We start from the raw sequence: 15,104 nt of genomic DNA, 5'->3' as shown, positions 1-15,104 counted from the left end.
GGGATATCTGGATATAACAGCTGTGATTATCTGGATAACATTGAAGTCCAGTGTGGTTGCCTGAATAACTCTTCTTATAAGTTAGGACAGAATCTTGTGCTGTCCTGTGATCCAGAGAATTATCTGGGTATCGGTTCTGAGTATCGCTGGCCTCTCCTTAAGCTCCGTCCCCAGACTGCCACTGCTCTGTCCAGATAGCTACGGGATGGTCTGCAGAAGACAGTAAAAATCTGGGAACGGCCCAAGTCAGCAGCACCTGATACTTGATAAGTGCCTCTAAAAATCCCCAGAAAAGCTACCCAGTAATGGTGCCTTCACCCCCCCCCCCCCCCCCCACACAGCACTGATAAATTCTGTTTATTTTTTTCTTTTTGTATTCTTAAAGACACCCTAAGTAACTGGGAAATAAATACCCCAAATTTAGAATTTATAAATACCTAAAAATAGTAATATTTAATGGGGCAGTTTTATAGCAAACTAACTTATTCATCAGGTAGATGCATAAGTTACGCTGACTTTCAAAGAGTAAGTATGCATAAAGTTCCCCTTTGAAATATTGCAAACTGGTGCCAGGCTGTGGAGCTTCTGAGACCCAGCTGTACATTTTGGAAAGTGATGATATACCAAAAGTGCAGCTTTGATGCACGTTTCTGATGCATAAGTGACACTTGAACATACAAAACAGACCACGCTTAGATCTCATTCTCCCTACTGTGAAATCTCGTAAACTCTAAACTCTGAGCAGTGACCACATCGCAATTGACTGTGGTGCTGAATAATATTTACGTACTTTTCATGGTACCAACTAGCTGTCGTGCAGAAATGACCAGTTCTTTGTCATTGCCCCAGAGGGGCAACTAATGAGAAGTCTTTGTATTTCCTGGGTGCACTGTGCCGTCATGACAATTCTTAGATGGCTGACACTTTCATTTTTAGGCTCCGAAGATGCCTAGGTGGTTTTAATTAGTGGTATTGATTGCCATTAACAATTGCGGTTAATGTGCAAACACCACCCCAGGCTGGATTGATTATCTCCCCCCCCCCCCCACCCAACCAAAAGCATCCACCTCCACCTTAAGGGTGGCCTGATAGACTAAGGTAGGGTGGCAGGAGTGATCCCAGTTGTTCCTGCCTGTACAGGCTCCAGGTTCAAAATGGCGGCCTGTAGTGGTAGTCTGGTGGAAGAGAGGATGCTTTTCGGGGTCTTTGTGAGAAGGGTTTTTTTTTGGGAGGGGGAGGTTTTGGAAGGGTTCAGGAGGGGATTTGTACTCTCAAAGATCTTCCCATAGAATCCATCTTCTCCCAAATCCCCTCCCCCCCCCAACAAGATAGCAATCATTATTCTTATTATTGAATGATTGAGATTACAATTTTTAACAAGTATACTTTTAATAGAAATGTTTCTTTTTCTCTTTCAAGATGTAGGGACAGTTTTGAAAGTTGTTTCAATCCCCAAGGAGAGCTGGCATGATCTGGAAGAAGTTGTTCTGGAAGAAATGACTGTCTTTTGGGTGAGTGTCAGTATTTTGCTATTTTTCAGTGGACAGCTGCGGGCTGATTTCATTGAGGTAATAGAGCAGCAGCCTGGCAGAGTCTTTCAATTAAGAACCCAGACACTAGTCAAAATAAACCCCAGCTATCCTCCTGCAAGATGTGGGGAGTATTAAGCAGACACTGCCAGTCTCTTTTTGACAGCGTTATGAAAAGTGACAGTCCTTGCCTTTTCTTGGCAGGATACTGGTGAATTATTTCCGCAGTTTCTCTTTCCATTCTCTGCTTCTTTTCTGAACCTTTCAAAATCACATTAAAGGCAGTAACAGCCTCGCAGCCCTGTCAGGATTCATGGGTTTACCCCCAGTTTTCAACATTATCCAGTATGCCTGAAAACTATCTATCTATGCATCTCTCTCTCTCTCTCTCTGTCTCTCATTTATCTTACTTGGAAAAACACGGAGATTAATTGAATCTAGGAACCGTGCAGCTACTTTTGTAATTGAATTGAATTTGTTTATATTCCTGTATCCCTGGGGAAGAGAGAGGGTGCGTTTGGACTTACACAAATAGCTTTGGATTTTCTGTGCATAACTGTTCTCAAAACATAACGTGTGTACTACATAGTAGGTTTGAAAATTACCACGCTGAATCTACTCTCACTCATTTTAAACAACATATTTATTTATTTGTATCCCACATTTTCCCACCAATTTGCAGGCTCAATGTGGCTTACATTATGCCGTGATGGCGATCGCCATTTCCGGGTACAGAAATACAAGCGATATTACATTAAGGTGTATAAATGGTAAAGCAGAATACGTAGTGGTATTACATTGAAGTTCCTAAATGAAAGCCAGTGTGCGTCCATTTTTGGCCTGAGACTTTAACACCACCCACTGACTTAGCGGTAAGGTCTCACACACTAACCAGGCGGTAAGTGTCCAGCACGCACCAACTGACTATTACCGCTGCGTAAGCGCCCTGCGGTAGAAAACAGAAAATATTTTCTACCCCGTGTTTGGTTTAAGAGGTTTCGATCCATAGAAGACTATTGGTTACAGTCTTATCCACTATTTATGACTTCAGATAGTAACTCTGATTTATGTTCATCACCCATCTTTCAGACTACATAATCCAAGGCTGTGCTGGTCGTTACCAGCAAACTCCTCCAGGATGAGACCTCCTGCCTGTTCTCTCTCCCAGAGTAGCACCTCACCGGGCTGCACCCTCTGGTCTTACACAGGTTCTTCCCTGTTCCTGCTCGTGAGCTGGGAATCCCCATGCCCACCCACTTACTGCCTTTGGCTGACAATAGCTCCCCCTAAATACAGCCAGGTTATCTGGCCTTTCCTTGATACCCCCCTCACCTCCTAGTGGGGATGAAGGCAATCAAAGACCACATGCTTATACCAACAAGATCTTTTATTGCCTTCAAACTCCACCTCCACCGTCAATCAGATAACAAATCCATTTTCATCTGCAAGTTATCTCCACAACATACCCCTTGGGCTGGGTTTCTCTCCCACCTGAGGACATCTCACAAACTCCCTCCAGTGACTTTGGAGACAACCCACACCATTCATATCTGTATTTGTGGTAAAATAGCAATCTGTGACCTCTCCCCTCTCCTCTAAGGAGAGAGAGAGAACCTTCTTCCATGGAAAAGAATGCAGGACCTGAGTGAAAGAGTGGAAAGGATCAGGAGAAAAAGTGCTGTTTTGAGGGCCCTTATGGTGAAAGTTGCCAGATTAATTGTCCAAAGGCAAAGTCTCCCCCGTACACTATTTTCCAAAAAGATACCAAGATCTTTTTCTAGGGTGATGACTTGCCCAGCATATTGTACCTGTAGTTCATCAATTTGCACTTACTATTAAATTTATCACCCATTTAGGTGCTCAGTCCCCTAGACTCACAAGATCCTTCTGCAAATCCTTGCAAGCCTCTGCCATATTAATGACTTTGAATAAGATTGTGCTATCACTTGTCACTCCTGTGTCCAGATCGTATCAAGTAAAAATGAAGGGGAGGTTGTCTCAGTAATGGTCGCCAGCTTGTGGCATTCCGCAAGGTTCCCCAATGTCCCCAATTCTATTGAACATACTAATGGCCCCTTTAGGTTTTAGGTTGGTGGCACTGGAGTTCTAGCCATTTATATTTAAATCTTTTTATTAAACCAAGGTACAACTTTGAACAGGAATACTATTCCACAGGATACAATTACAGAGAATCCTTAGTTCAACCATAATGAGATACATGAAAACATTTCTTCAATTCCCCCCTTCTTCCCATCTATCCCACCCTCCATTTCCCCCCCTCGGTACATCTTTTAAAAGCAGAGAGGGGGATGCTAAAGGAGAATGATTCCCAGGAGTATAAAGACTATTGCACCAGATGGGGCCCCTTTTTGGACACATTACCCTCTAGGACCCGTAGCCACCTGCTTAACATGTGAATAGCTTAGTCTAAATGGGGAGAATCCCCTTCTCAACAATTGGTAATAAAGGGAGATAGGGTTGTAGCCATGTATTTATGCGGACGATATAACTATTTATAATCTGTTTGACGGCAAAATTTTAGATGCTCTATTTAAGATCAAACAAGGGTTGGAATGCCTGGAACTTGCCTGGAACTTTGGGCAAAGGCAACTGAAATTGAATTCAGATAAGGCAAATTTCTTGCTTATTAGTTATCCTCATAAGCAGACCCCTATAGATAACCCCTTTCTTTGTGGAATTATCTATAAACTTGAATCTCAGTTGAAGTTATTGGGTGTGATTTTGGATACTTCCTTAATTTTTGAATCTCACGTACAAATGTTGTCAACTAAACTGTTTAAATTACTATGGAAACTTAGATGTATCATATCTTTTTGTGAATTCTGAGCTTTTCAACTGATTCTTCAGACTTTACTGATGACACATACAGACTACTGTAATATCATATATGTCAGCTGTATTGCAGCCATTCGGCGAAACTTGCAGACATTATAGAATATTGCAGCATGTCTGATTTGAGAGTGCTAGGCCATTGATTTGAAATTAAAATTGGATGCCAATAGAGGCCCGTTCAATATTTAAACTGTGCTGTTTTGCCTTCTTGATACTCCATGGCTCCGCTCCACAATATGTGGCTACTCTGATGAATATGCTTGATAAAAATTTTATAAGTAGTTCTGGACACTTCCTGAGGTTTCAATTTCCATTACCTAAGGGTATTGTCTATAAAACAGAACTAGAATTGACATTTCCTTATCAGATAACGAAGTGGTGGAACGAGTTACCAACATCTATACGTTACCAATCCAGCTATATGTTGTTTCAAATATTTCTGAAAACTTGGCTATTTTGGAAGTTTGCTTAATCATGTATGGTTATTTTGCTATTTGCCTTGCCTTGACTAGGATATTTTACTGGTAGCTTTCATAAATTTGTATTGTACCTTCTACGGTCTGCCCTACCTCTCGACGTTTTGTGAGCCGCACTAATCCAGTTCCTAGTATGAACGGCATACAAGCATTGACTGTAATGCAGTGTAACTTATGAATATATTAAACAGTACAGGTCTCAGCACAGAGTCTAGGAGCACTCGTTTTCCATGTGGATAATTAACCCTTTAGTTCTACTCTCTGTTTCCTGTCCAGAGGAGTCTCTCATGAGAGGCTTTGTCAAATGTTTTCAGAAAAATGCAGATACATCACATTAACTTACTCACCATTTTCCTCTTGTTTTTGTACATAAATTGCCCTTGTGAAACCCATGCTAACTTGCTCCCACTAAGCTGTGTCTATATGATCAAAATAGAAAGAATAGTTAGTAAGAAAGGGTTTTGTAACTGGGCTCACGATCGGTTCTTTTGTTATTATTTGATTTTTGCTCACACCCTTTTCAGTAGTAGCTCAAGGTGAATTACATTCAGGTTACTTAGGTAATTTCAAACTAATATCATTCATTTCTAGAGCAATGCATTTTGGGGGGGGGGATTTTGCTGGAAAGCAGGTGACCCGTATGGTAACCACAGGGTGTGCATCTATCACCGTTTCCAAAAAAATGACCTTATGCTGGAAGAATTAACATCAGCACTTTCTGCCATCTTCACCCAGCTGTTTGGGACTGTTTCTTGTTTTCTGCACCATGCTAAAATATTCCAGCTTCCTGTAATCGATCCCAGCCCATGCTGTGCTGTCAGAGCTTTCTCTCAGGCATCTAAGTTGACACAAGACACTCGTGCGTGCTTTGGTAATAAAATATTGATTTCCAACAGCCAGAGCTCGTACTTCAAAAGTTGAGTGAATATTGCACAGGGCCACTGTCAGGCCATGTTATTGGCTTCTGCATCCAAAAAGGAAGCTCTGGAGCAAAATGGAAAGTGACCGTTGAGGCTTCTGCTCTGTTTCTCCTTAATGTACTCAGGCAGAATGATTATACAGACTGCAGGATAAAGTGATCGTTATCATGTATTTCTCATACCGTAACTCCTTTCACTTACATACAGCCAAACTGCTAAAACTAAAAAAAAAAAGAGAATGACTCTAAGGGGGGAAGTTATCAAACTGTTAGGACCTTAACCGGCGTTATTAAAGAGCTCTAGTGCAGTTCCCTAATGCAGCGTTAAATAAGTCACCCTGTGTTACAAAGTAATGAAATGCAAAGCATGCAAATGCATGTAAAGTAGCTCATTACTATGTAGATATCATACTGTGGCAGTGTGCGCTGGGTTATTAAGAATGCCCTTATATGGAAACATGACCCTGTAGTGGTAGTACCACAAGACTACTGCTATGGGTCTCCAGCGCCATTTTGGATCCTAGAGAATGCAGAAGCTGCTGAGGATTGCTCCTGATCACCCTCTAGAAACCAAGGATTATTAGAGATACTGCTGGGCTTTGGGAAGTTGGGTGGGGGGGGCCTTTGATGGACATTCTAAACTTGGGTCAAGTTTCTTGTGGTTTACTCCTTGAGTTAAGATCTTCACGTTGGTGGGGGATTTGGTTGGGGCACTATTGGCAGGGGTCTTGTTTGGAGGCGGGCAACAAGAGGGCCTTTCTGTTAGGAAGGGGTGACCTAGAGCCAACTCATTGCCAGTTTCTTTAAGAGATGGCCAGAAGAATCAAGCTTCTTGTAGGGTGGCTTGCAGGTAGCATTATTCTATTTCCACAGGAGTCAGCAACCTGCTTTTCTGAGATACCAGAGTCTACTGACTGTTGTGGTAAATTAGGGTGTGGCAAAATTTGCCTTTTGGCACACCCTGATTACCCCCCCCCCCCCCCCAAAAAAAAATAGAATTTAAATTTCCAGTCTCTTTTGTGTAAGACTTGATGTAACGGTCTTTGAATTTGATTTTTTTTTTTTTTTTTTGACTGGGCAACCAGAGAATTGGATCGAGGACATGTTATATGCAATGGATTTCAGCAAAGCCTTTGAAACAGTTCCTCATAGAAGGATCTTGAATAAACGACAGGCTGAAGTTAGGACACAAAGTAGTGACTGAATTAGAAACTGGTTGACAGACAGATGCCAGAGGTTGGTGGTCAATGGAATTCACTCAGAATAAGGAAAGGTGAATAGTGGACTGCCTCAAGGATAGGTGCTGGGGCAGAGTGATGCATCTGGGGCGTAGAAATCCAGGGGAACCATATGACCTAGAAGGTGAAAGGCTGATATGCACAGTCAGGGACAGGGACCTTGAGCTGATAGTATTTGAAGGCTACAAAACAGTGTGACAAGGTGGTGGTCATAGTCAGAGGAATACTAGGATGTATAGAGAAAGGCATAACCAGCAAAAGAAAGGAGGTGTTGATGCCCCTGAACAAGTCATTGGTGAGGCCCTACCTGGAGTATTGTGTTCAGTTTTGGAAACCATATCTTGCCAAGGATGTAAAAAGATTTGAAGTGGTCCAGAAGAAGGTGACAAAAATGGTATGGCACCAAAAAGACATATGAAAGGAGACTTGCATACCTGAATATGTATTGCCTAGAGGAAAGATATGCTACAGATGTTTAAATACTTGAAAGGTATTAATATAGAAACAAATCTTTTCCAGAGAAGAGGAAACAGTAAACTAGAGGTCATGAATTGAGGTTGTAGCATTGTAGACTTAAGATTAATTTCAGGAATTTTTTTTTTTCACGGGGAAGTTGGTTGAAGCCTGGAGTGCCCTCCCAAGGGAGATGGTAGAGACAAAAATGGTGACAGAAGTTTTTAAAAAGTGTGGGAAGAACACAGAGCATCTCTAATTAGAAAATGGATGGTACAAAAAACCCTAACCTTAAATGGCTGTATCGGTGTGGTTGTGTCAAGTGGCACTTAGATGGTGATTCCGGCTGTGAAGAACTAAGGCCGGTGCCGGGCAGACTTCTATGGTCTGTGTCCCAAAATGGGAAAATGGGTTTAGGGTGGGCTCGAAAAGGCTTCAACTGCAACTTCAGTAACAGAAATATGAGAACCGTGCTGGGCAGACTTTTGCGGTAGATTCGGATAGATTGGAATGGGCTTCCATGGCAACTTCAGTAGATGGAATGTAAGGACAGAGCTGGGTGAACTTCTGTGGTCTATGTCCCAAAAATGCCAAAGAAAGACCATGATCATGTGTTTGATATCGCATTCAGTGTTGGTTTAACCAAGAGTTGATGAGTGTGAGTGTTGGGCAGACTGGATTGACCATTCAGGCCTTTTTCTGCCATAATTTACTTAGGGGCCCTTTTACAAAAATGCAGTAGGACTACCATGTCGGTAGTGTGTGCCAAAACGCCCCTACCACCAGGGTAGCACAGGAGACCGGCAGTAGTTCCAAAGTTGGTATGTGCAGTTTCCCGCAGTAGAAAATAATTTTCTATTTTCTACCGTGGGGGGTGTTCCTGTTGGTAATCAACAGAGTTACCACATTTCTGCATGCTGCCCAATTACCGCAGGGTTTGCGCGTGAGCCCTTGCCGCCAAGTAAACAGGAGGCGGAAAGGGCTCACACAGTAAATTGTCAGGCGCTAATTTGGAACTTAGCGCCTGGCCATTAATGTTGTAAATAGAATTTCAGCATTTACGCAGATGTGCTAAAAAGTGGCCTGAGCGCATGGGAAAAATCACACGCTAAAAGTAGCGCAGGCTACATTTTAGTGCGACTCTGTAAAAGAACCTCTGATACTATGTTGTCAGTTCATCGAGCGGTTAACGGATTAGGATAGGCATGCTAGAAGCCTTCTACTGGACTTCATGGGAAAACATGACCTACTCAAGCTCAGATCTACTCTGTTATCAGTCTGGATGAAATTGAAAACAAAATAAAATCTACAGTCAGATTTCCATTAGGGCTGAAATTCACTAACATACATTTGGTTCGTTTAAGCACCTCAAAATTATTAGTGCTAGCAAACCTATCAGTTGATGCCTGTTCGATTGCTTTGCATGCATTTCAAGGTTCTATTATGCGCACAATGCAAGCATTAAAAATGAATTTGTGAAACAAACACCCAAGAGTCAGGAACACTTTGGAAAACACAAAATGTAATGGGTTTTGGCCTTGCTCATATTCCATATTAACTTCAGCTGGAGATGATGACATTATACCTATGTTTTTTTAAATCCAGAACCCCTGAAATAGCCTTAAACTGTCTGATTCTGTTATACGAAACCAACGTTACTTTTCTCTCTCTCTCCTTTTATTTCATCCCAGGAGATCACGCCTATTTCAGCCATGGAGATTTCCACAAAGCAAGTATGCAATACTTTTCAATTACATTGTGTTTAATGGGTTTGCTGTCTCTAAAGCAGCTGTGCATGTCCTAGTTGTATGAATAAGGACAATTTCCTTGACATATGTACGGTTTTTCCAAGGAAAAATGTGCATTGTTGCCTAGGTGGAGAAAGAACAAGAAACAGAATCACCCGACTTGAGAGTTTGATGGATGTTCATAAACTAGATTATGTCAACTGATAGTCTGAATGCCTATTTTTCACTTATGTCAGGTTTATTTTGTTAGTCTGATTTTCATGACCTAAGATGTAAAGAAATAAGGAAATCATTTAGTCCAGCAACATCTACTTCCATTTATAAGTTTTCAGCATTACTCAAGTCAATAGTGTCCAGTTAACGCTTTATAGCCGAAACTCTGGGTATGGCCAATGGTGCTGATGTGGATAGCAGCATCTGATATGTTGATGTGTCCAAAGATCGCATGTGATGCACCAATTCTGCAAAGCACAGAGTTGATTTCTGGATGGCTGAAGATCCTCCAAGGGACTTGAGGGCCTACAAAATACCAGAACTGTAAATCACTTTTGGAGATCAGTGGCTTACACAAAGGAAGGGCCTCAATTCTAAAACATTGGGGTTGTTTAAAGGGTCAGATTCTGGAGATTCTCAGCTCTAGGTGCTAAAACATGAGCTCATCTCAGTCAGGGGTAAAACTTACTGTCCTGCAGAACTTCTTGCCCACCTCCAAATTTCTCAGGATTCAGGCATCGATAAATTAATTTCAGTCATAAATTACAAGGACATTCATTTTCTATTTCTCTGGGTGTAGCACCCCTTAAAGAGCTAAAGCAGTATTTTGGAAGCCAGTAACCTTTGGCTTCCAAAATACTGTATATTAGACCTAAATCCCCAATATAGGCCAAAGCACATGCTATTTAACACACTAAAGTTTAACATACCCGCACATGCTAAACATTGAAATAACATGCTATTGCCATCATTAGGAAATTTAGCATCCCTGGATGGGGCTGTACTAAACTGTATTACCAAATTCCCTGCTGGATTCTGGACACTGACCCACAGCACCACCTCCTGTATCCCCTCCCCCAGCGCAGAAACAATACCTTGGATCCCAGACATAACAACCCTAGACCTTGCTCACACCCCCTCTGGTGAATGACTCCCCCATGCCCCTCCCCGAGATGAGCCTGCAGAACGATAATTGTGTACTTCTTACTAGCTTGGCTTTCAGTGATTATCTGGTTCTGCATCTACAATATGATAATCAAAGTTTGTACTGGTAGTAAATGATGGCAGATTATCACTGAAGAATGAGCAAATGGGAGGTAAGAACTCTTCCTTTTGAATCAGCGTTGGGGATGAGTGGGGATTGGAGAGTTATTTGAAAGGGTAGGCATGTCCAGGGAAGAACTAGGTGGTGTCCTGTACAGGGGGCAAGAGGCTGAAGTAATTGCTTCTGGGAGGAAATATGAGAAGGGTAGAAGTGTCCTTTGATCATGGGTCCAGTTGCACTGGGGAAGCTGAGTGCACTAAGCTTATCACATGTGTATTAGGTTTCATGGAATCCAATGTGAACAACTGGTGAGATGATCAATAAATCTGAATTATTATTATGAATACAGTGAAAAAGAGCAGCATAGAGACTCAGTGCAGAAAAACACTCCTAGACCCAGCTAGTCCCTCCATTTTCTCTGCTATTGCAGTACCACAAACCATACCTTCTCTGTAGCCCTAACTTGAGTACGATTATAGCACTTCTGCGTCTCTGTATTGAAGAAGGCTTCTTATAAACAGATACTGGGACATGATGTGCTAAGACTTTTCTTCAGGGTCGTTCTTTTTGGGGAAAATTGCCATCAGGACCATTTTCTTATTATCCTCATTTTTTTTGTTTCATTTGTATCCTGCGCTTTCCCACTCATGGCAGGCTCAATGTGGCTTACATATACAGGTACTTATTTGTACCTGGGGCAATGGTTAAGTGACTTGCCCAGAGTCACAAGGCGTTGCCTGTGCCTGAAGTGGGAATCAAGCTCAGTTCCCCAGTTCCCCAGGACCAGAGTCCACCACCCTAACCACTAGGCCATTCCATCAGTACAGAAATGCAAAAATTCACCTGATTAGATGATGGTAGTCAAAGAAATGTATGAAAATCTTTCTTATTGTAAAAATATTTCTATAAATGTCTTCCCACAGCAACAGCTGTATATCAGCTCTCCCATTGGCGTCTCTCAGATCCCCTTGCATCGCTGCGATGTGTACGGAAAAGCTTGTGCTGAGTGTTGCCTAGCCAGAGACCCCTACTGTGCCTGGGACGGTTCCTCCTGCTCTCGGTACTTCCCCACGGCTAAAAGGTAGTGATGTTTTCAGATTCTCATGACTTACACACTCACCTTCTCCCTCTGTACTACTACTAATCATTTCTCTAGCGCTACTAGACATTATATGCAGGTACTTTGTCTGTCCCTACAGGGCTCACAATCTAAGCTTCTGTACCTGGGGCAATGGAGGGTTAAGTGACTTGCCCAAGCTCACAAGGAGGTTGCCAGAATCAAAGCCTGTTCCACTAACCATTAGACCACTCCTCCACGCCACTCTGTCTCAGGAATTAAAGGGACCCTTTTACTAAAGCTTAGCACATGCTAAATGCTACAAGTCCCATTTTCTACCTGTGGGCCACGTGCCACTTAGAGCACTCTAATGTCCGTTAGCGTATACTAAGCTTTGTAAAAGGGTCCCAAACGAATGAATAAAATCTGTTTCAAGAGGGCAAGATGACTCTGAGCGAATGATCGTCACGTTGCTAATACACACAGTACTAATTATGTTGAAACAGAGGAGTAGCCTAACGATTAGAGCAGCAGGCCAGTGGCATAGCTATGGGGGGGGGGAGCTATGGGGGCCTGGGCCCCCCAAATTGGCTCTGGTGTCCCCGGTTTGGCTGGTGGGGGTCCCCAACTCCTGCCAGCTGAAGTGTTTGTCCCTCGCTGGTTATGCTGCATTGCCTACCCAGTCATGCCGCGCACACTCATGTTAGTGAAACTGAGCATGCGTGCACGGTGCGACTGAAAACAGGACAGGCAACACGAGACCAGTGTGGGACAAATGCTTCAGCTGGTGGTGTTTGGGGACCCCTGCCAGCCAAGCCGGGGGCCCCAGAGACAATATGGTGAACCCCTCCAGTCAAGGTACCTTTGCAGCAGCAGCGGAGGGGGGGGCAGCATTGGGGAAGCGGGCCAAAATGTGCTCCCACACACACACTTTGGGCTCTGCCCCCCCCCCTGCCCCCCCCCCCCCCCCCCCCCCCCCCGTCGAGGTCTGGCTACACTCCTGCAGCAGACTAAGAATTAAGGAAGCAAAGGTTCAAGCCCCGCTGCCACTGCTTGGAATCTTGGACAAGTCACTTATTTCTCCTATTCCTCTGGTACCGACTTAGACTGTGAATCCCCCATGGACAGGAAAATAGCTACTGTACCTGACTGTAACTCATCTTGAACTATTATTGAAGAGGTGTGAGCTAAACTTCCAAAGGAGCCAGACAGATGGCTCTGGGTAGTGCTACACGATATAAAGACCATAGATGGATAGATACGGAACAGGAATGAGAAGTGTTCTGTGCTTTTATCTAGTAAACGCCCCGGAGTAAAATATTGTTTGGAAACCTCCATGGAGTTTTTAGATTAACATGTAGTTAAGACGTTTAAAATCTTGGAAGATACTACTGACTGTATAATTGTTTTCCTTTTTTAAATTGCCAGGCTGATAAATACAGTAGATAAATTTTGGCCATGTAAATTGGTATATTGCCAATATTTCTCAGTACTGTATATTTTGAGGAGAGGCCAAGAGGGGCATAATCAAATGGGGCACCCAGGTTTTCTTGAGGGAGTCCTCACAGGACGTCCCCACGAAGGGGCGGGGAAACCCGTATTATCAAAGCAAGATGGGCGTCCATCTTTCCTTTTGATAATACGGTCGGGGATGCCCAAATCTCAACATTTAGGTCAACCTTAGAGATGGTCGTCCCCGGTTTTTGGCCATAATGGAAACCGAGGACGACTATCTCAAAAACGATCAAATCCAACTCATTTGGTCATGGGAGGAGCCAGCATTCGTAGTGCACTGGTCCCCCTGACATGCCAGGACACCAACCAGGCACCCTAGGGGGCACTGCAGTGGACTAACTGATGCACTAACTGAACAGAAAAAGCCCTTCCCTTACCGATCCCTTAGCGATTTGGAAAGGAACGGGCATGCATGAAGGAAATCGCATGCAAATGAGCTGCTCGCTTTTAGCAGTGGCCAGGTCAGGTTACAAATACCTGACAGAAACCCAAATAGTAGCAAGATTCATGCTACTGATCCCAGGGACAAGCAGTGACTTCCACCATGTGTATCTCACTAACAGACTATGGACTTTTCCTCCAGGAGCTTTTCCAAACCTTTTTTTTAAACCCAGATACACAAACTAATGAATTCCAGAGCTTAACTATTTGTTGATTGAAAAAATATTTCCTCCTTAAATATGTGCAGAGTGAGAGGGAGGACGGATTGTGGTCATGGGGGAGGAAGGGGGCAGCAGGATAAGCTAGTACCAGAACCTGGAAGCTAACTAAGTACTGGCCAATATTCAGACTGGTTCCCAGTTAGCTTTGCAGCCAGGGGCATAGCCAGACTTCCGTGGGAGGGGGGTCCAAAGCCTGAGGGGAGGGGGCACATTTTAGCCCTCCCCCGGCACCGTCCCCCCCCCCCCCCCCGCCATTGCCGCCCCCCCCCCCCACGTCTTTTCCGACCCCCCTCCCGCCACGAACCCTCCCCCCCCCCGCCGCCACCTACCTTCACTTTTGCTGGCGGGGGACCCCACTCCCCGCCAGCCGACGTCCTCTCTGTCCTGCTCCTGCTCTTGTTGCATGCTTTGCTGACGTCCTGCACGTTGTACTTGCAGGACGTCAGCAATGCATGCAACAGCAGGAGCAGGATGGAGAGGACGTCGGCTGGCGGGGAGTGGGGTACCCCGCCAGCAAAAGTGAAGGTAGGCGGCGGTGGGGGCAGGTTCGCCGGGAGGGGGGTCCAGGGTGGAATCTACGGGGGTCCAGGCCCCCTCAGGCCCCACGTAGCTACGCCACTGTTTGCAGCTAAAGATAGGAGAGCCGGTTAGCAGTCTGAACAAGGTCACTAACCGGTTAGGTCCCGGCTCCTCTCCTGCTATGCCCAAGCTCTGTCCACTGTGATAACTACCACTGTGCACCCCCACTCCCTATGGCCTTTAAGATAGATATGTAGATAGGCATAGACATAGATATGCACTGTAGAGATATATAGATATAGATGGAGATATATTATGTAGTGTTCTCTCCCAGAGACAGTTGTAGTTTGCCTGGATGCCAAGACGTTTCTCTCCCAGAGACGTTTGCAGGTTGCCTGGATGCCAAGACGTTTCTCTCCCAGAGATGGTTGTAGGTTGCCTGGATGCCAAGAAGTTTCTCTCCCAGAGACGGTTGTAGGTTGCCTGGATGCCAAGACTTTTCTCTCCCAGAGACGGTTGTAGCTTGCCTGGATGCCAAGACGTTTCTCTCTCAGAGACGGTTGCAGGTTGCCTGGATGCCAAGATGTTTCTCTCCCAGAGACGGTTGCAGGTTGCCTGGATGCCAAGACGTTTCTCTCCCAGAGACGGTTGTAGGTTGCCTGGATGCCAAGACGTTTCTCTCCCAGAGACGGTTGTAGGTTGTCTGGATGCCAAGACGTTTCTCTCCCAGAGACGGTTGTAGCTTGCCTGGATGCCAAGACGTTTCTCTCCCAGAGACGGTTGCAGGTTGCCTGGATGCCAAAACGTTACCACATTTTGACAGGGATCCACAGTGCACAAGTGAAGTCTGCCCCAACCTAAGCTGCTTCCGATACCT

The 15,104-nt window shown here is 44.3% G+C and overlaps 1 protein-coding gene across 2 annotated transcripts in view; it reads left to right on the top strand.

Annotated features, from left to right (window-relative positions):
• SEMA3A (semaphorin 3A) overlaps positions 1–15,104 on the top strand; it is a 321,151-nt gene that overhangs the window by 266,288 nt on the left and 39,759 nt on the right. For both annotated transcript variants that reach the window (XM_030216059.1, XM_030216058.1), the window contains exons 12-14: positions 1,420–1,511; positions 9,160–9,201; positions 11,398–11,555. In XM_030216059.1, coding sequence (XP_030071919.1) covers positions 1,420–1,511; positions 9,160–9,201; positions 11,398–11,555 — 292 coding nt within the window. The remainder of the gene's footprint in view (positions 1–1,419; positions 1,512–9,159; positions 9,202–11,397; positions 11,556–15,104) is intronic.

Source organism: Microcaecilia unicolor, chromosome 10, assembly GCF_901765095.1.
Source record: "Microcaecilia unicolor chromosome 10, aMicUni1.1, whole genome shotgun sequence".
NCBI lineage: Eukaryota > Metazoa > Chordata > Amphibia > Gymnophiona > Siphonopidae > Microcaecilia > Microcaecilia unicolor.
The sequence above is the reverse complement of the archived record's forward strand: the minus strand, read 5'-3'. Positions and strand labels throughout refer to the sequence as shown.